The 19,782-nt window shown below is 42.2% G+C and overlaps 1 protein-coding gene across 10 annotated transcripts in view; it reads right to left on the bottom strand.

Moving 5' to 3' along the window:
• Positions 1-19,782, bottom strand: part of frya (furry homolog a (Drosophila)) — a 52,022-nt gene that overhangs the window by 20,367 nt on the left and 11,873 nt on the right. For 9 of the 10 annotated variants that reach the window (XM_056373714.1, XM_056373715.1, XM_056373706.1 and 6 more), the window contains exons 2-27: positions 15,963-16,162; positions 12,188-12,241; positions 11,135-11,274; positions 10,890-10,980; positions 10,616-10,695; positions 10,450-10,530; positions 9,315-9,483; positions 8,846-8,938; positions 8,648-8,746; positions 7,897-7,998; positions 7,438-7,541; positions 6,766-6,874; positions 6,515-6,601; positions 5,758-5,929; positions 5,488-5,620; positions 5,290-5,397; positions 4,460-4,715; positions 4,152-4,334; positions 3,970-4,056; positions 3,114-3,373; positions 2,704-2,893; positions 2,320-2,444; positions 1,750-1,807; positions 1,489-1,580; positions 1,160-1,332; positions 469-629 (exon numbers count right to left, since the gene is read on the bottom strand). In XM_056373714.1, coding sequence (XP_056229689.1) covers positions 469-629; positions 1,160-1,332; positions 1,489-1,580; positions 1,750-1,807; positions 2,320-2,444; positions 2,704-2,893; positions 3,114-3,373; positions 3,970-4,056; positions 4,152-4,334; positions 4,460-4,715; positions 5,290-5,397; positions 5,488-5,620; positions 5,758-5,929; positions 6,515-6,601; positions 6,766-6,874; positions 7,438-7,541; positions 7,897-7,998; positions 8,648-8,746; positions 8,846-8,938; positions 9,315-9,483; positions 10,450-10,530; positions 10,616-10,695; positions 10,890-10,980; positions 11,135-11,274; positions 12,188-12,241; positions 15,963-16,082 — 3,327 coding nt within the window. In that variant the 5' untranslated portion in view covers positions 16,083-16,162. Of the gene's footprint in view, positions 1-468; positions 630-1,159; positions 1,333-1,488; positions 1,581-1,749; positions 1,808-2,319; positions 2,445-2,703; positions 2,894-3,113; positions 3,374-3,969; positions 4,057-4,151; positions 4,335-4,459; positions 4,716-5,289; positions 5,398-5,487; positions 5,621-5,757; positions 5,930-6,514; positions 6,602-6,765; positions 6,875-7,437; positions 7,542-7,896; positions 7,999-8,647; positions 8,747-8,845; positions 8,939-9,314; positions 9,484-10,449; positions 10,531-10,615; positions 10,696-10,889; positions 10,981-11,134; positions 11,275-12,187; positions 12,242-15,962; positions 16,163-17,909; positions 18,149-19,782 lie in introns of those variants that run through there. The other variant, XM_056373713.1, reaches the window with a different exon arrangement.

The raw sequence follows: 19,782 nt of genomic DNA, 5'->3' as shown, positions 1-19,782 counted from the left end.
GCTAGCAGAGATGGGATATGGATGATCTTCTGTAATGCAGCACCACTTTGTGATACAGGGGGCCGATTTCACAGAAGTAATTTGCGAACACTGCTTACATGCAGATTGCAAAAGGTGGCAACATCATGTTTCACAAATTATTGTTTGCTCGCAAATTGCAGATAAATGTACTACAGGGCTCTAATATATACACACAATCTTGCATGTGTCACAGGTTTGTGTCCACATCGAGAGCATTCGATTTGCCGGTTTTACACAGAATAATCAGGCTTGATACCGACCAAGGAAATGTATAACAACAGAATAACCAAACAGGCCATATTCTGCCTCAATTTTCACTTCCATATGTAGACACTCGACAGTGGACAACATTAGACTCAGGTAATTGAGTAATAGGGGGTAATACTAACGTTTGTAAGAATGGAGTGGAAGGTGTGGAGGTCAATAGATTTCTTAGCCTATGTTTACCTTCAGGGCACAGTATTGATATCTTGTGATCTGGTGATTCCTGTCACTGTAGCGGTCGAGAGGGGTGAACATGATGCTGAAAGGGCCGGCCCACTGACTGAAGAGGATGAAGAGGTGATGTCGCAGGCTCTGCTGTGGAAACAGGAAGCGCCTGTGGTGCACTGGGGAGGGAGACGAGTAGGGCTGTTAGAGGTTCGCTCATTGAGAGAATGAAGAGTCAGCAGAAATATTCAAGTATCCTAAACTGTTCAGCTGCGAAAAGTTAATTTTCCAACATGATAATAAGGTGGTGATGCCCCTTGACAGATCATTAGTCATTCACTGGGGACTCGTGAATGCTTGGCAACCCAGGAGTCATCACCTGTCCTTGCCTGCTCTGTCGTTAAGCTGAACTATTTTTGGATCTACTCCCCTTGGGCTTTGTCCAAATCAAGATCAATGTCAAGAGTCTTGTGCTCCATGTACTGTGCAAACCCCAGCCAAATGGAGGCCTATTATATAATTCACAATCCACAAATGGATGAGAAGGACAGATGGATTGAATTAAGCATCCAGATAAAAGAAATGCAAAACATTTACAGTCCTTATTCTGTAACATATCAATCTGACCTGCAGAGCATTGTCAGTAACTGGTTTGACGAGAAAAAGACTCTACAGTTGATCTAGTTGAAGGAAACTTTTATCTGAGTACCTGGTACACACTGGATGAGGTTAGCCACCATGGCGCTGAAGTGAGCTCGGATGTCCTTGAGGATCTCGGCATCTTTGTCATTCTCAGCTTCCAGCACTATCCGGGTCAGATCCACATACTCAAGGAACAGAGCGCCCAGAGCGAGGGTATCACGTTCCAGAGCTCCATTCGTACTGAGGGATCACACAAGAAGACAGGGAGAGTCCCCACATGAAACTTTTAACTTTAACCGTGGCAAAAAGTCAATGTTATGAATTCCGGTGACCCTTGTTTGTTGGTGATTCTGTCCTGTGTTGGGCTGTAATGTGCTCAACTTGCGCCTCACTCACCTGTCACTGATGACACCTGCATCAGCCAGCAGTTCGAAGATCCGCAGCAGCTGCAGTCTCAGCAGGTCTCGCCGCTCACGCCGTTTCTTGTTCTACAAAAAGATCAATCCTTAATGGTCCTGGTAACAATATTATCAAAATTATTTTCGGACACATGCCAGCTCTCTGATTGGTCTACATCCTACGCTGTAGTTCATGAACAAACACTTTAATGCTACACATTTTGCTCATGCTGTGTGCTGTAATGCAAATATGACCAACCTCAGGCCTTCTTTCTAACGCCTCCTTCATTAGGGGATGTAACTCCTCCACGAGTTCCCTTTGTGCAGACAGTGACGATATAAACAGCTCATCATTAGGTAAAATATTAAATATTCATCAAACAATTGGAGTAAACATTCAGTTACACTGTAGTAGGACAATTGTTACATTTTCATGGAAAAGAGATTTGAGCTAAAAAAAATAAAAAATAAAAAAAAAATTCTAGGAAACAATTTAGATGCATCTGTAAATGGCAACAGGGCACCACTCAACTGTAATCCTGTGTTCATCTCCACTTTATATCCACACAAATACAGGTCAGCATGGACTTTAATTATGGAGAAAATAATGGATTGTGCTCTAACGTCCATTTCGCTGGTTCTGCCTCATTAAAAAGAGACAAAAGAACTGCAGCTTAAATCAGTGGCCAAAAACCTCTGACACTAAACTATTACACATCTTTAATGTCAATCATAAAAACCATAATTTGTAAGAGGACAATTTGAAGTGAAACTGGACAATAAAACGTGCTTCAGATTAGAAGATTTGAGACACTCTTCTCTGATATACCTGAACACAAGGGAATTGGTGCGACCAAAGCCCAGAACTAATGACTCGGTCAGCTCAATGCTCTCCGCCCTCATCAGTGGAACCAACTGCTTCAGAAGCCAAGCCACAGATGGGCTCCCGATAAACTGAAACAAACAAACACCAACGGTTCAGCCAGACAAACGGATCTCTCACGAACACCACTAATTACACAGGGCTGCGCTGACATTAAGTGCCTGTACAGTTAAGAATATATCGGCTTCCTGCTCCATTCATGCAAAGATAGCTGCTGTGTAATTTGATGTTTTGACTTTGAATGTCAACAAGCTCCGCATGAACACCTGATCCTGGAGAGACAAAGCACTGGGGGAATTAATAAGGCCAAAAGGACAGGGAGGCAGATACCTTGTTATCGTAGCTGACACTGCTGTCAGGCGTTGTGGACGTGATCTCAGGTGTCGATGCTCTCAGATGACCTGGGCTCATGATACTGGGCTTGGCCACTCCAAAGCAGAGGATCAGGTAGTTTCTCCACAGGGTTACGTAACTGTCCCCACTGCCAGAGGTGCTGGTCTTCTTTGCATACACTGGGTTACTGTTGAATCATTAAAAAAGGAAATACTATTAGATCCTTATTTTTATCTAAGCTGTTTTTAGCAGGAAATCTCGAGGAGGGGTTTTTAATTGCAATGGGGAACTGGTATCAGGTGGCTATGTTCAAAAAAAGGAACACTAAATAGGGATGTAAAGAAAATAGAGAATAGATGTGTCTTGTGGTCCCTCATGAACTCACTGCAGTGCCTGAGGACACTTACTTCGGGTCTACCAGGGGCATGAGCATCTGCATTCGTGTGAAGGCGTAGGGCCAGGCATAACTGAGAGCTGTGGGGCAGTGCTTGGGCAGGTTGTCCTGTCGGAGGAGGCTGTATACACACAGCACCCACGGGTCCTTCACAGACTGGGCGAAGATCCACACGTGCGAGGGGCTCCTAATGTCATAATGACTGTTGACGAGTAGTGCGTTCCACTCCACTAGCCACTGAAGGTCCACATGGTGGCCAGCTGGCAGAGCGGCCTGCAAACACGCAAAGTGACACAGCCGGGGGCAAAGGTCAGAGGTCATAGGTGAGTTAGATATCCAATTAGACGCGTTTTTCATCTGCCTATTCAACCTTATGCTTAAGAATAATGCGTCATTAAGGGAAATCCCAAGTTAGATATATTTAGAAACACAATTCGATAACGCATGTAAGGACATTTACTGTATTATCCTGTTCTCAATAAAATCTGTACTCTCAGCATGATGTTGACAGCTTGACAATTATATAAATGAGAGTCAAAAGGCCAACAGCTGCTCAGTTCCAGCTGTTCATTAATTTTTACATGTTAGATAACTAAACTGTGCTTCTGTCTGACACGCAACGTAAAAAGCTTTTGCTGTTTGCTAAATCAGATTCTACTTGTGGTTAAATTGTTCAATGACACTTCTTGACACAACTCATGAACATTTCACTGTTCTGTCTGGGAGTCAAGTCACATGAAATTTACACAGCGTGGATACGTTCCAAGAAAAAATCTGAGGAAAAGTAAAACATAGGCAAATAAACTGCAAACACATGTCGATTGAGACCGTGAGGTTTGGGTTGGAGCGGAGCCACACAAACAACTTACTGTGTCGGAGACTGCAACGTTGACAAAACTTTCCAGGATTACAGGGCTGAGCTGATCCATAATCTCTATCATTGGTTTATCATCATCCTGCAGTCGACAAAAATAAAATCACTATCTGTAAACCTCAAAAACCAAATCTCTGCTCTTTACTGTCGCCTGAGTTTTCCTCTCTCCCGCTTTACCTCAGTCTGTCCGATGGTCATGAAGAGACTTCGTATCTCTTTGAGTATGGCGATGGCGAGTCTGCGGGTGCTCAGCTGACAGGAGCAGAGCAGCACAAGCGCCAGCCCCTCCACAGCGTGCAGCACGGTGGAGTGAGGACCTCGCTCGGGAGGTATCTTCAGACTTGAGCTGGTCTGCAGCAGCTGTCACATAAACATCAAAAACAGCAACAAAGGCTGATTTCACATTGGCATGATCAAATTGTGATTAGTCATTCCTGCTTGTGAAAGGCACACAGACATGTCATTGTGAAGACAAAGGTGTGTACCTCGGCAGTGTGTGTCTTAGCGGTGTCATAGCTCTTCCCTGGGGCAGCCTGGGTTAGTTTCCACTGAGTGAGCAGTTGCAGCAGTAATTTGAGGGATGTATCTAACAATCCCTGGTGGGTGTCTTGGACTTCACGTAACAGGAAGTTAGTGAATCCAAACAGGACGTCGTCACGCCAGTCTGAGAAATCCACCAGCAGGCTTTGCAAAGAATTCTGGGCTATGAGTCGCAGCTCGTCATCCATGTGGATCGTCAATCTGACAAACGGGACAAAGAAAGACAAAAAAAAAAATGAAACACCAATCAAATGAAGTTACTTATTTACTACCAGTGAGTGGGTTTCATTGCAGATACATGGATGCTGAATATTTCTATTGTGAGTGCGACAGTGTTATCCGTCACATCTGTGTCACCAGCGGCACAAATATGTCATGGAACACTAAGCTCCACTGATGCACGTCTTTAATTTAACTGCCTTAATTTGCATGTTACATAAAACAAGTTGTCAAACTTGTCTCAGGTTACTAAATGGATTAGTGCAATTTCTCTTTCAATGGATATGTACTATAATTGCCTCTATACTCTATAATCCTCCTATGCACAATACTGCTGGAAATCATGGCCATGATGTGTGAATAGCTCATGAAAATGACATTATAATGGACTCTAAACAAAACACCAGGGTGTGGACACAAACTGACGTAACAGGAAATCCAGGTGAAACTGGATCAGGAACATCCTTTTGGATTTTATTCAAACAAAACATTAATACCACTTGATTAAACATTCGGTTATTTGTCCTGTCAGATCTCCCTAAGTCAGGTGACTTACCGAGAGAGCAGGTCTATGAGGTCCGGCTTAGACATCCCATCAGGCAGGATGCGAGGAATGGCAGCAACGCACGTCCTGAACAAGTCAATCTTGGGCTTCCTTTCGCCTCTGACAAAAAAAAAAAAAAAACAGATTCTAAATTCAACTGCAAAATCAGTGGTTTGGCAGCTGGCGTGACAGAGTGATGTGCGCACATACGTGATCATGTCCTCAGGCTCCTTGTTCAGCATCTGAGCGTTAGTCATCATCATGCAGCGTCCCACCTCCTTGTCCAGGTGCCTGAGGATGTTGTCAATAGCCTTCCGCATATTAAAATAATACTGTGACATCCCTGGAGAAGATGACAGAGAGAAAAAAAACAAAAAACAGTTTATATCTCTGTTGTTGAGAAATGCTAAAGCTGTCAGCTGTTGAATCTCCAAAAGCATGACACTTCCAGCATTCCTGACCACGCTCCGTCTCACTCACCAATGACTTTGGCCTCCTCATCTGTCAGCGTTTTGCTCAGGTATGTCTTCTTCACTCGAAGCGTGTTTCCAGAGGGCAAAGTGCAGCCGGTGTTAGGCATGGGAGGCTCGCCGTCCTTCTGCTGCAGTTTATCGGCGATGACCAGGAATGCTCTGAGACCAATATTCATTCTCTGAACACAGAAGAATCTTTCAGTTCATCTCTTTGTTTTACATTTTAAACTGAACTGACCTAAACTAAAAAAAAAGAAAAAAAACATCTACCAGCCAATTCTACCAGCAGCTCTTAGAGTTACAGGAGGTTACCAAGCAACAATATGATATTAAAAGAATAGCGTCTATAGTTTTGCTGCTGTACAACTGAGTGAAATGCTGTGACACAAAGTGTAAAAGTCCAGTAGATATATAGTGGTTCATATATGAGTTACTGTGACTGCTACTCCCTGAGATATTCCAATGATGTGTCAAATTTAATGAGAAATGGATAACCGATTTTATTTTACCACAACACTATGTTCTTTCTATTTTTACATTTTACATTCTCTTACAAAAGACACACATCTGTAGGAAGCAAGTATAACCTTATTCTTAATTTCCTTTTTATTCCTTTCTTTAATGAGCTCAGGAGCCATTATCAAAAGAGGCAAATCATTATCACTTTCACAGATAAGGGCTAAATGAAAAAAGAAAAACTGCATGTGCTTATTTTTTTTTTGTTTGTTTATTTATAAAAACAGAAATGAATGTTGAATGCATACCTCTGGATTAAGACTAAAGGCTTTTGCGGGTTTCCCAACACACAGAAGGTCAAATATAATTTCTTTCATGGCAAAATCAAGTCTTTCCTGTAATGAAATGAGGAAAGATTTATTCATTATTTAATGAGATAACATCTCACAAGTCACAGTGAGAGCATTGTTCATCGGTTTTAACAGAGATTTACATGAAATATAATTAGTATGACAGTGTGACTTCTCTGTGATGCAGTACAGCACGTCATTGTTTTTACCTGTGCAATAAACTGGATGATTTTGACAAAGATATTGAGAGGCATGTCTCTTGGTACCACACTGCGGGATCCTTTGGGGAAAAGTGTTGTTACAATGGTGCTGAGGCGACTGTGGACACGGAGAAAAGAACACATTGTGAGGAGGATACCATGAACAAGCATTTAAAAAGTTTTAAAAGCTTGTGTAAAACTACACAGAGAACTGTATTGAACTGTTTTGTAAAGCACTCCATTGACTTGAAGTTTATTTTGGGACTATTAAACAAGTCTGGCTTGTCCCGTTTGGGATTCCTCATGTGGGCTCCGGCTCATAATAACATCTGTAAACTGCTGATAAACTTGTGGGCCACCAACAGCGACAATGTGGTGTGACCTGACCCAAAGCCTGCACTCGGACAATACCTCTTTCTCCAAATGCCAATCAAATCAGTAACAAGGAGGGAGGGATATTTTCAGTAAAAACAGATGTATTTCAGCCCATGACCTTCACAGGTATTAACTGATATTTAAAAACACAGTGAAAGTGACTAAAACAGCAAAGTCATTGAGGAAATTAACGTCTGAGGAAAAAAAAAAACAACAACAACAAAAAAAAAAACAAAAACAAAACTCAACACCTCTTTGGCTGAGCCCATCACTATGAAGAGGAGTGTATGGACTGAAGATACTTACCCCTGTGTTGCAGTGTTGCTCTCACACTTAATTCTGATCATGTAAACCCACAGCAGTCGATACAAGGACTCCAGTGCAACACGAGCCATTTTAGGGTCTCGACTCTGTAACGAAGCCACATTTATGGGAGAAAATCAACGGCAGAAACACAGTGACAGTTTATTGTAGGTTGTGATATAACAATAAAATTACAGCGATTACACCATGTGTATATAATATATTAAATGCTGATAAGAATATTAGAATAATTACTGCCTGAGGCATTCAGCTGAATATTAACATGTCATGTAAACAATGAAACAACAAAAAAGAAATGTATATTAACAAACTTCTATTTTACAACTGAGGTGGTGACAAATATTTAGGCAACAGGGATGCACACTTGAACAACCTTCATGTTGCTAAAACAAGGAGCACTGCAGTCTGAATTAAAGGCAGCTGGTTTCCAAGTGAAACTACCTTCAGATTCGAGAGGCAGTTGTTGAGGAAGACATGCCATCTGTTGAGGAAGAACTGTTTCTGGCTGACGCACAGCAGGCACGTCACCAATGGGTAAAAAGCCTGCAAAGAGAACAGAGTGTGTTTACATGTCATTTATCGTACACTGCTTTGTTAAAGCAGCTTCACACCGACTCACAAATACACTGAGCTCTTTTAATTTCCACGCATAATACTTGAAGTTGTCCTTGAGGAATGATGCATTATCTCCGTAGCATATCTGTAGAAGTGCAGTTTAGGATGTAAACCAGTTTTCTTTCGTGGATAGAATGAAGTCTTTTCCCTTTTGTTACGCTTTTCGCTGACGATGCATCACTTGTAAAATGTGGCTTCCAGCCGTGATCGCTGCCTCAGGGTAAAATAGACCTTCTGTTAGAGCAAGCTACTGTTGTCTTTCCATTTCATTTTTGAACCGCTGCGGTGAAATGCTTTATTGAAGACATAGACAGAGGGAAGAAGCAACACAACCACACACGAATATATAATGCAATGCTTTCATGCTCATTTTTAATGCTTTGAAATAGCTTTCCCTCATGAATTATTTCTACTGTGGCCGCTGACGTTGTAACAGAACATTACACAAGAGCGACCTTGAAATGCTTGAGGATTCACAAAGACCACAGACATCTAGGCAATGTAAGCAGCAGAGGGTGTCAGCGTGAAAACGGAGGTGTACAAAGACAAACAGTGTGTTTTCTGCAAGGGGACTAACCAGCGAGTGCTTCTTCCTGGAGGACAGGTCCAGGGTTGTGTCGTACAAGCTGTCCACAAAGTTCCTCAGGCAGGGCACGTTCACCTCGTTCTTTACGGCCTAGAACAACATCACACACGAGTTATGACCATCTTCAAGAGTGGAGCTCTTTCCTTATTTATATCAAATATCTTGTGATGCATGCAGGAAAGAACTTACTGCTGCAACGGGAACCAAAATTTCAACAAAAAGACCAGCCAAAGCATGCTTAATGTCCTTGTCCTTGACTTCCAGGAAATACTGGGCACACTCCTGCAGAAAAGGGAGGAGTAAATGCACAAAATAAAAATTCATATCACTTGAAATCTACTATACATGTAGAGGGTGTTAAGAAAATATCTATCCAATTGATAAAAAGACTTGAAACTGTGAGGTCGAAACTGAATATAATCCACAAAGTGAATGCCAACACTAGCAGGAGATACAGTCAAGGTCAAAGGACAGCAAAATCCTGACAATCCTGAGAATGTTTTGTACGTTTTCTACACCATTTTTTTATATAAGCCAATATTTAGGTCAAGGTCAAATTAAAAGCCAATAAACGATTAAAGAAAAGAAAGTGTGATTATAACTTATAATCAGTTCATACTGTAGCAAGGCAGGTTTGATATATTGAAGTCTGTTGTACCTGCATGAACTGAAAAGAGGCTTCAAAATCCTCGACGGGATACATCTTAATTCGGAAGAACTTGACCCCCATGATGAGGCTAATGGTACTCTGGACTACATATGGACTCTGCTCTTTCTGCCGCAGCTCCTTCAGCTCAGTCATAAACTTCTTCTTCACAGCAGGAAACCTGAGAGAAAAAAAACACAAATGAGATTCTATATAAAGATGTGTCTGCATAGCTCAGTCAGACAAATCCCAAATCAGCACTTCCACAAAAAAAAAGTTCCTGCACTCAAGAGTCGTGACGTGGAGAGAATACAGTGACAACAGATTCAGGGAGGACGGCTCCCAAAAATATCACTCCCTCCTTTTACCCTCTCCACGCAGACTGAAAGTCTGTGCCCCAAGATGAACTCCTCGTCTAGCACCTGATCCCTTGCCCAAATTGAACCAGTGATGGGATTCTTCAGCTGGTCTATATTTAGAAGATAATTCATCATGAGAGCTCATGTGAGCATCTCTTCACCTCTTCCCTTTTGGCTAGTACTGTACTTGTAAGAAAGTGAATCCAGCTGTTTCTGCGTCTCGGTTAGAGAGAAGAAATTGCTCATTATTTCTACAGACACAAACAGTGATTGAGAAACCACTTTTAATCTCTTTTCAAACAGCATCTGTCTCTCAACTATAAATCCCATCTGAATAAGTTCAGCTCATAGTGAAACTCCTGACCTCTTTCTTCCTTTCCTGACCTCAGAGACAAGCAAAGACCTCTATAAACGCCTCTCAGTGAAGTATCTCCTGCAGGAAATTAAGCAGAGCGCACTTTGGATGGGAGGTATGCCATGTGCTCACCAACCATATCTCTATTTTAAGGGTTTGTTCCTTGCTGTGATGATCTGAAAACTTCAAATAAACAGACATCAATTTCCAGTCCTAGTTTGGTGTGAAGGGGACCTGTCCAAAAGTGTACCATCACTACAGTATGTTCCAGTCTCCTGAACCGGGGAATGTTTTGCAGAAAAGCAGTAGCAATGATGACACACCATCATTACGTGGCATGACACCAAACCCCAACGGAGCGGATAATAAGATGGACAAGAGAAAAACAATCATAGTTAATTAGATAATCGTAGCTGTGTCTTTTGCTACTTACTTGGACTGGGCTAATACTCCTATGACTTCAGCGTAGAGGTCTGCTACAGTGTGCATGTTGCCAGTGTTAGGACCATGATACCTAAGGCAAAAGAAAAACAAAGCTTAGAGAAACTTCAAACTAAGAAAGAAGGAAGGAACTTCGCTGGAAATAGAAAAGATCTTACCCCTCTTTGTATCTAAAGTGCTTAAAGGCTAAGTTAATGACTTCATTGACCAAGCTGTCGAGGACCGGGTGGAGCGGCATCTAGTTAAGAATTAGGAGACACAATGACACGGTGATCAAATGTTCAACAACAACAACATAGTCTCCGTCAATCATGGTTATTTTTTTCAGCGGCGGTAACTGATGACAGATCTGCGTAAGTGAGCTTCATATCACAAAAATAATCAGATAAACTAAGCAGTGTTTGTGTAGCAGTTAGACTTAAGTCAACTCACCTGTTTTAAAACTTCTATAAGTACAAGAGAGAAGATGAAGTCAATGGCCAAATCTCTCCTTTCAAGTAGATAATCTCTCTGCTGCTCATCGCTATTTGAGAGAGAGAGAGAGAGAGAGAGGAAAAACAAGAGCAACGGGTTTGCCACAGTCTTACGGTGCACGCGAGGAAGGCCATGGTTATTTCTTTACATTTTCTACTGGTGACACATTGCTGCATGCAGGAAATGAACGGAGCAGTTCTCACTTTTTGGACTTGGTGTTGGCTCGGGGCCGGTACTCGTGCAACTCCTCCTCTAGTCCATTTTGTCTTTTGTACCAGTCAAACAGAGTGCGCAGGATGGAGGGGAGGCAGTACTCAGCCAGAGAGCTCATGGCGCTTATCAACTGAGGGAACAAGACATACATCGTGCAAATGCATGTTTGTGTTAACAATTGTGTTGGCAGTTAACATACCAAAGTAAGAGATAGCAATCAGTGTTTCCTTTGTTTATTTGTGCAGCAAACTAAACAAAAATCCAAAAACAGCACAAGAGAATTCATTTGCATTTGATTTAACATTTTCACGTCTGTGTGACACAAAGAACTTAAACAAGATGAGACAGGTCGAGTCCAGGGCTACATTAAGGCAGAGCAATGAGACTGTAGGGTGAGCTGGACCTAATTGGGACCGCGCAGAGGGACAAGGTGCCCATGGGGCGGCCTCCCCTCGGTCTTGGGGGAGGGAAAGGGGAAAGGAAGGAACGGGCCGGGCACACAGGAAGGGAGGAGAGTCTGGTTGGGCCGGGGAACACAGCGAGCCCTTCATTCAGCACGAGGCCGGAGAAGAATCCTGGCTCTGTGTGGCTGCTGAATGGCCTCACGCAGCAGCACAAACACACCCCTGTCGCTGTGAAACGGCCCTCTCTGCGGAGCCGCAGACCTGCTGGACACACCTAGCGCCGAGCCAGTGCCAGCTAGCAAAGTAAACACCCCTGCCCTTGACTGGATCTGAAAGACCTTTTGGGATGTGAGCGGGGCTTTCACCCGTTAGCTCTTTCATGTTACAGTGGCTGATACTAGAGCAGTATTTAAGACGTGGAAACTGACTTGCCTACATGCTCATAGGGAGAGGGAAAACAGTTACATGTAAGAGTTTAATGTGAGTAATAAGGCAAAGGCAAAAATTTAACTTTTTGTCTATTAAATGTCATTTAGTTTAGTAAATAGTGACACTGTTACTGTGACACAGCTTAATATCATTTTTATATCACTGTTTTTTGGCTAACAGTCCCATTCCTGCATTTTTCCCAGCACTTACTTGGTCAAACTGGGGATCCTCTCCCCTCTGTAACGACTTTGTTAATGGCTTTTCCTGAAAACACAGAAAAAACAAAACAAAACAAAGTCATTTCACATCGTTTGTCGGTTTTATTCTTTGTGGAAATTCCAACAAAGTTCTCTGAAGTTTGGTCTGGAGCTCATAACTCTTATCCACCCTGTCCCAAGAGTGTGTGGAGTATTTTTGAACAGGGACTCATTACAGCCCAGCTAATGAGATAGCCATCAATCAGTCTGAAACCAGGCATGAGCAGGCAGGGTCAGATATTAGAGATGGGACATTCATGACAGCTCCCATTATTACACTCCTCTATCATCCCAGATAAAGGCCTTCATGAGGGATTTCAACTGAATTATACATTAACTTCTCATCTTCCTTAAACATTTAAATATTTGATACATTTCTTTATTTATTAGGTGTCTTAAGATATTTCTAATGGGTTTAATGAAGCAGTCCTGTGTTTAGCTCATTTAAGAGATGATCAGGTATTTTAAGTAAACAGGTTCAGTACATTTTACTCACATTCTAATCAAAGTCTGTGTCACAGCTTCCTGATATAAGAAAACAAATAAAAACAAACACTATACAACAAATTGTATAAGCGTGAATGGCTACATAGCTTCAATGAAACCCATTCAAGCTTCACAAAGTGCTACCGGCTTTCATTTTTGCACAAATGTAACAACCAGCCGAGACACTTACTTTGAAATCCTCTGGGAAATGATAACAAAATAAAAGGAGGACGAAGAAAGAAAAGTGCGGCTTTAGTTTTAGCAGAGGATGCTGCATCACACAACACCGGCCTGATGTACGCGGAAACTGATGCTTGTCTCCAAAATTATATGCTTAACCCACAATTAGCACCTGATCCATCCTTACACAAATCAAGGCATCTATTTGCGACTCTGCTCTTCCAGATCTGTCCCTCTGCTGTCTCGATGGCCGGACAGCAAATCACAGCACATCACTTACTTGATGATTAATCCAAAAAATAGCTAACTGTCTGATGCCTCTGACATTGACATTGCGTGGGCTGATGGTAATGTCACTCTCTCTCTCTCTCTTGCAGCTGGAGCGTCAGCTAAGCCCCGTGCACTGATGAACCTTTTAGTTTTTGGACAAATGCTTGCATCCGAGGAGCCCATCTGTGCTGGAATGACAGAAAAAAAAAAAAGTCGATGCCTCTTGCACTGTTGGGCTTTTACAGATTTTACTGCCCTTTGTGGCAGGCTGATACAGCAACACTGACTCTATTCAATCACCTCTGCTAAGTTTTCTGCAACTTACAAATCACGTATCTGTTTCCTTTGAGAGTAGACTTTAAAATTTCCCCTTTATTTGAGGAATAAAACTGCACATCCCTGAACATGATGGATTCTGTTCAACAAATTCACCTGAGTGATGAGGGAAGAGCAGGAGGGGCAACTGAATGCCAATAGCTACAAGGCTGGGCTGAAACAAATCACTCGGCCAGTTCTCCACAGAGAGGAAAAACAAAGAGACACACATCCTCCCTGCAGGTCTCCAGAGGGAGTTACACCGAAACCAGGGGTTGCACACTTTCCCTGTGGTAATTAACACTTCCCTACAGGCCAGTGACTAACAGCTTCCTATAAATCACAGTCCCTAAAACTGGAGCCCACCTGTCCACAGCAGCCATAAGTAAACTCTTACAGTATATCACACCTGTAAAACTACATGAAAGGGTGACTATTTCTGGTAAACAATGCTACAGTGCACTGCAACATTAAGCTACATGCATCATGGTGAACTGTTTCATGTATTTTAGTTGGAGTCTGAGGCTTTTCTTAGTGATACAGATCAGCTGCTCATTTTTAGTTGACTTTCAGTAGCACTTGTAAGATACTAATGTGGTCCTGGGAGCAGGTGGTGAGTGGTTTCCACATTAACACACAGTAGCTCTTCCCCGTCTGCCTGCCTGACTGTCTGTCTGTCACCAGAATTATTTATGACGGCTGTTGTTGGCCCTACCAATCAGCTCCGACCTCCACTAGACAAAACTCTCTCTGAAAGATCTCTGAAACATTTTATTGGCAGCTACTACTTTCATCTAATTTCCCCGCACTGCTCATTAGTCAGTGTGTTTAGTCACAATATAAAGAAAAGGACAGGGAAGAACAGACAGAAAAGACGGTTCCAAATGCAAATTATTAAATACCTGGAAAACAAATTAATGCTCTGACAAGCCAGAGGTACTTTCCTAATCGAACCTGAAAGCCCCAGAACTGTGTCTACTCCGCTGTGATTAGAGCTGCTACTGACGATTATTTTCATTATCACTGAATCTGATGATTATTTTTTCAAACAATCAATTAATTGTTTGTTCTTTAAAACATCAGACAATAGTGAAAAATGTCCATCCCATATTTCCAGAGTCAAAGGTGATATCTTCAAATGTCTTGTTTTTTTTCTGACCAGCAAAACTTAAAGACATTTACAATGATATGAAACAAAGAAAAGCTGCAAATCCATACCTTGAGCTATTTGGCTTATTGCTATGAAAAACTCTTTACTGATTATCAAAATTATTATTTACAATGAAAAAATGCTTTAATTCAAGGCTAGAGAATCAGAGTAACTTATTTTAACCCTTTGTATTCTGTACTTGACAGGATTTGCTGCTTTTCTTTGTCATGGTCATTTATTATTATTTTTTAATATTATTATTGACATTCATTTATATCTATACTGTTGTAGATTGGTTTTTTATAATTCCTCTGGTCACTACCTTCATGTCAGAGAGGCAGACTAGACCCATGGCCCAGTGTACAGTTATTAAAAATGGCTGGAATGGCTGTGTTTTGACAAGTTACAAAATCATATTTTCTAACCACTAGTTTTACATGATAAAAGAGAACATTAAGAGGACATGACCCCAACTTAACCCAGGGGTTACTACAGCAGTACATTATGTGTGCTAAGCTCAGCTGAAGCTTGTCAACACTGCTGCATAAACTATGAAGCCGGCTAAAAATCCCACATTTTGTCCCCAAGCTGCTTCCGTCTTTGTGCAGATGGAGATACTGCTTCACATAAAACTAGCAGCCTTCAGCTCACAGTAATTAAACATGACAAGGTAGTTAGCATCTCCGCTTCTGAGCCTGTTACTCAGTTGCCTGCCCAAGGCCTTGACAGCAATATATTACTGTAAAGTTTCAACTGTTATGAGCTCCATTAGCAGGAGTCAAGCTGCCTGTCGTCATATCAGTGTATTATAATGTATCATAGATCAGGCGACAGACGTATTGGAGTATTTTGTTTTTGTTGTTTGAAATCCCTTGCTGTTAAGTCAGCTATTGTGGGCCTGTCCATCAGACTTCCTGTCTGACACTGTTATAGTGGTTCTCAACCTGTGGGTCGGGACACCCAGGAGGGGTCACAAGATGAGTGACAGTGAACAACAAGGCTAATCTAAATTCTCTTACGCAAACCGTTTTTTTTTTTCTCACAACATAACCTGATACTTTTTAGTGAATTCAATTATTCAAATGGAGTAATCTGTAACAACTATACCCACATTTTGATTGAACTACATAAAGCTCAAAGACATGAAACCTATAACAAGGCTTCAAAAGCGAAAAAGGGTTAGGAGGCAGTGTTACAGAGCACCAGTCATGATATCATTCCCCCCTGATAACACCAACAGCCTTTAAAAAGAAACAGAGCGGCAACAACCAATCAGCACAGGACACAAACAGCAACAACCCTCTGGTGTGACTCTCTGCCGACTCACCAGCGGCTCAGCCATGATGATGCGGATCTTGCGCTCGGACACGGTGGTGAAGTTGGCGAACAAGCTCTTGAGGACGTACTCGCCCGGCTTGCTCTCCGGGTCGATGCTGATGGGCATCATGGCCGGGGGACCTTTCTCTCCCTGAGGACAGCAGACTGGGGGGATGGGGGGTTTATTGTATCCGTTCCCCACGGGCGACGCTGCGGAAACGACACAAAAAGCACAAGATGGGAAACGGGTTTGTTAAGGGAAAACATTGCCAATTCAAGCACAAATGAGTAGGACAGGATCAGCCACAGATCTGTTTACAAAGAGAGATCACCGAATAGGGTATTAGTGAGAAGTTTCCTAACATGGACATAAAGTTCCCAACATGTTGAACATTCCTGAGGGAGACTGTCCAAAGGGCACCGGCTTGCCCCGGGTCTGCTCTTTCTTTCCTATTGCTACAGTGAACAGAGCGCATATGGAAATTAAAACACCGCGGCCAGCAGCTGGTGTTTTCATTTCGTACCAAAGATGTCATTGCCCTTTGAGGGAAGCAAAAATCTTGTGCATGTGACCATCCTTCAGCCAGTGTTATGATGTGGCTCACGTTTAATTATGGATGGCTTAGCTGAGGCCATAAAACCCCACAAACTAACACACAAGTTAAACTTTACCTCAGTGTTACACTCTGCTGCCTCCAGACACAAAAGTGCTAAATATAGTAAAGAACAGCATACAAACATCTCATTAGAAGAGTGAATTTCTTTTATTTAGCCCGAAACTCTGCAGCTCCTTACTGCACGTCCGCCACAGGAACTGCCATAAATCTGATGTGTAAAATATTCAGAGAGGTCTTTGGGACGATAGCAGCAGACTTACTGCCTCACAATAAGAACCACATTTTCTCCAACGATTGCATTCTGAGTGTGAAAATGTGTGTGTGTGTGTGTGTGTGTGTGTGAGTACATGCAGTAAATAAATGTGACTGGACAGAAATCACATCAGCAGCAGCAAAGTACAGACTGCACTGTGTCAGGAACATCCGTCAAAGTCACATATCAAACACCAGCCTCTTCATTTTGTTCTCTTTGCTGTTGAATCTCACGTACAAAACTGATTTGGTGAGACATTACAATGACAAAACACATGAAGACACATTAGCCTTGCTGCATACTTGTGTGAAGTGAGACTGTAATATTGAGAGAATTCTATGAGACTGCTGTGTGAAATGCTGAACGGCAATACTGATGGGAGCTGAAAAATTTAACCGAACTCTTACTGAATGAATCCAATATATCACTGAGGAAAGCTGAAGCATGTTTTATAGGAGAGTATTTATTCTCATTAAGTATAATTAAAAGGATCCTTAGCTCTTGGTCTGTTAATCAGTGGAAATATACTGTAGGCCTCTGCATCATGTTTAAGCAAACGTGTAGATGAGCCGTTAAATTTCAGTAATTTAGTTCATCTAATCAAGAAGTGAAAAGACAAACACCTACAGGATGCATTAAACAGAGGAATCAGATACCTGGTTTAATTAAATGACCATTGAAGTCAACAGAAACATTCGTTTTCTTGCAGATCAGAGGTTGAGAGGATAAAAACAGCTTTAATGAATTACCTAATCTGCTTTACTCTTAACTATTGCCTCTTTACAGGTAGCTGAAGGAAGCTGCTGACAAACGCACACGAGTGAACGGGGAATTGAGATTTTACACATCAGCACTTGTTGTGCGGAGAAGAAAAAAAAAAAAAGAACAGCTGAGCCAATCAGTATTTTTTAGAGGCCGTAAGAGTATGCAACTCTTACAATGGTGGTACTAGTCAACACATCTTCTTCTCCAGCTCTGCTGAGGACATGAAGCGTTTGGATGTCTTTCAAGGAATGCCCAGCATGTGTGACGATCTCGTATGGCTTTCAGAACATGCTTCCCTCACTCGTGGCAACTCAGCACCTACCCAGGCCCTTGATGAAGCTGATGACGCTGGCCTTACTCCAGCACACAGCCGTCCCGTCCATAGTGGGGAAGGAGGATATGGTATCCAGGGTTGTCCTGAATGAAGACAAATCGCTCACTAATAAAATCCACCAACGTCCATGTCTTGTGTGTCAGCTGGTTCTGTCCTGCTGGGCATAGTTTCCATGGTGCGCATAGCCAACGGCGGGTGTGTTTTAAAAAGTGGGAGTAGTGTTTGGTACGAGAGACCACGCAATCTCTTGATCTCACCCGCTCTCTCTCTCTCTCTCTCTCTCTCTCTCACTCTCTCTCTGAGCTGCTTCTGCTATGGCTGCTAGCCTTGTGACTAACCAGTGCCTTCCAAGAGTGAAGGTCAGGCAGGAATTTTTAGCTGAGCCACAGCACAGTGACGAGGTCCAACATGCTATGGTGGCATAGTTGTGTGACTATATTTATCCCGGGGGGTACACACTATACTGACAGAGCAGCCCCTCCCCTTTCCTCCACCTCTGTGATCCTAAAACACAAGGCACAGACCACCAGAGTGTAAACACCAATCTTGATCAGGCACCGCGTCGGCGATCTTCCTTTAAAGTCAGCAGCAAAATTTTAGATTAAATGTTTTATAAATCATGATTGTCATTAAGAAAAATCAGCCTATATATCTGATTTTTAAATGACTCCTGAGTCCGGATACACACACGTCTGATTCAAAGTAATTTTACAGGGCACAACATGTTCGATCAAATCCAATCAACATCTCAACAACAACAAAACCCTCCCATGGTAATGACTTTGTCTGGAGATTGGAGGTGAAGAAAGCAACCAGTGTGCAGTTTGCTCTGGGCGCTGTGCGAAGACTCGGACACAACATGTGACTCTGCAAACAAGGAGCCTGGGCACAGTGTGCATTACATCATCGCCATGCTGGAAAGACCCTGAGCATGGTGGTGCTCCCTGGAGGACAATACAAACAGGCTAACAAGTGTCTCTCTTGCACACACACACACACACACACACACGCTTTCTCACACTCACACTCACACTCACACACACACACACACACACACACACACACACACACACACACACACACACACACGCATAAAAAGAATGCAGCTCCCTATATGCAGTCCACAGAGACAGTCCCACTGAGTAAACAACCACTTTAGCAGCCGTCTGTGAACAGAGTGGGTGGATATTTAGATACCACTGACCTCCTTAACTGAACCAGAAATTCCAATGTCAACATGGACGTTTGGGAGCACTCTGTCCAGCTGCTGAGAGAAACACTGACAGTGCATTTCTGTGAGAGAGTAGTGGGCAATGCATGCTTTGTAATTCTAAAATATTACTATTTAATCCTTTCCATTAAAGCTGTGCAGTTATTTTTTTTTTTTAACATATTATTCTTCCAGGCTGGTGATAAAGGGACACTGTTTTGTGGCGCTCCACTAAAATTCAATGTAAATAAAAAACGTGTTATTTTTACGTCATGTAACGTAATAATCAGGAAAATCTTGTCGGCCGGTTTATGTCATAAAGTTTTAAGTGAAAGGAAACAACCACAGTCCCTGTTAACAACCAGATGTGCCACACTGGGTATTATTTCCATATTAAAATGAAACTGAATAAGTCATGAGAGCTCACATTTAACCTATGACTTCATGTACAAAAAGAATAATAAAATTCCATGGATACCTAACATTTAACATTTCACCAATAATTGCTGTAAAATCTGCCGGAATGCTATCTGGAGAGGAGGCAGAACCATTTTGGTTGAAATATTTATCAAAAGAGGACACAACAGCTGGAGCCAATAGAGCAGCAACATCCACACACTAATACATTGTCACAAGTTCACAGTTTGAGTG

This window comes from Seriola aureovittata, chromosome 4 (genome assembly GCF_021018895.1).
Source record: "Seriola aureovittata isolate HTS-2021-v1 ecotype China chromosome 4, ASM2101889v1, whole genome shotgun sequence".
Classification (NCBI taxonomy): Eukaryota; Metazoa; Chordata; class Actinopteri; order Carangiformes; family Carangidae; genus Seriola; species Seriola aureovittata.
Note: the sequence above shows the minus strand (reverse complement) of the source record. Positions and strands in the feature narration are given on the sequence as shown.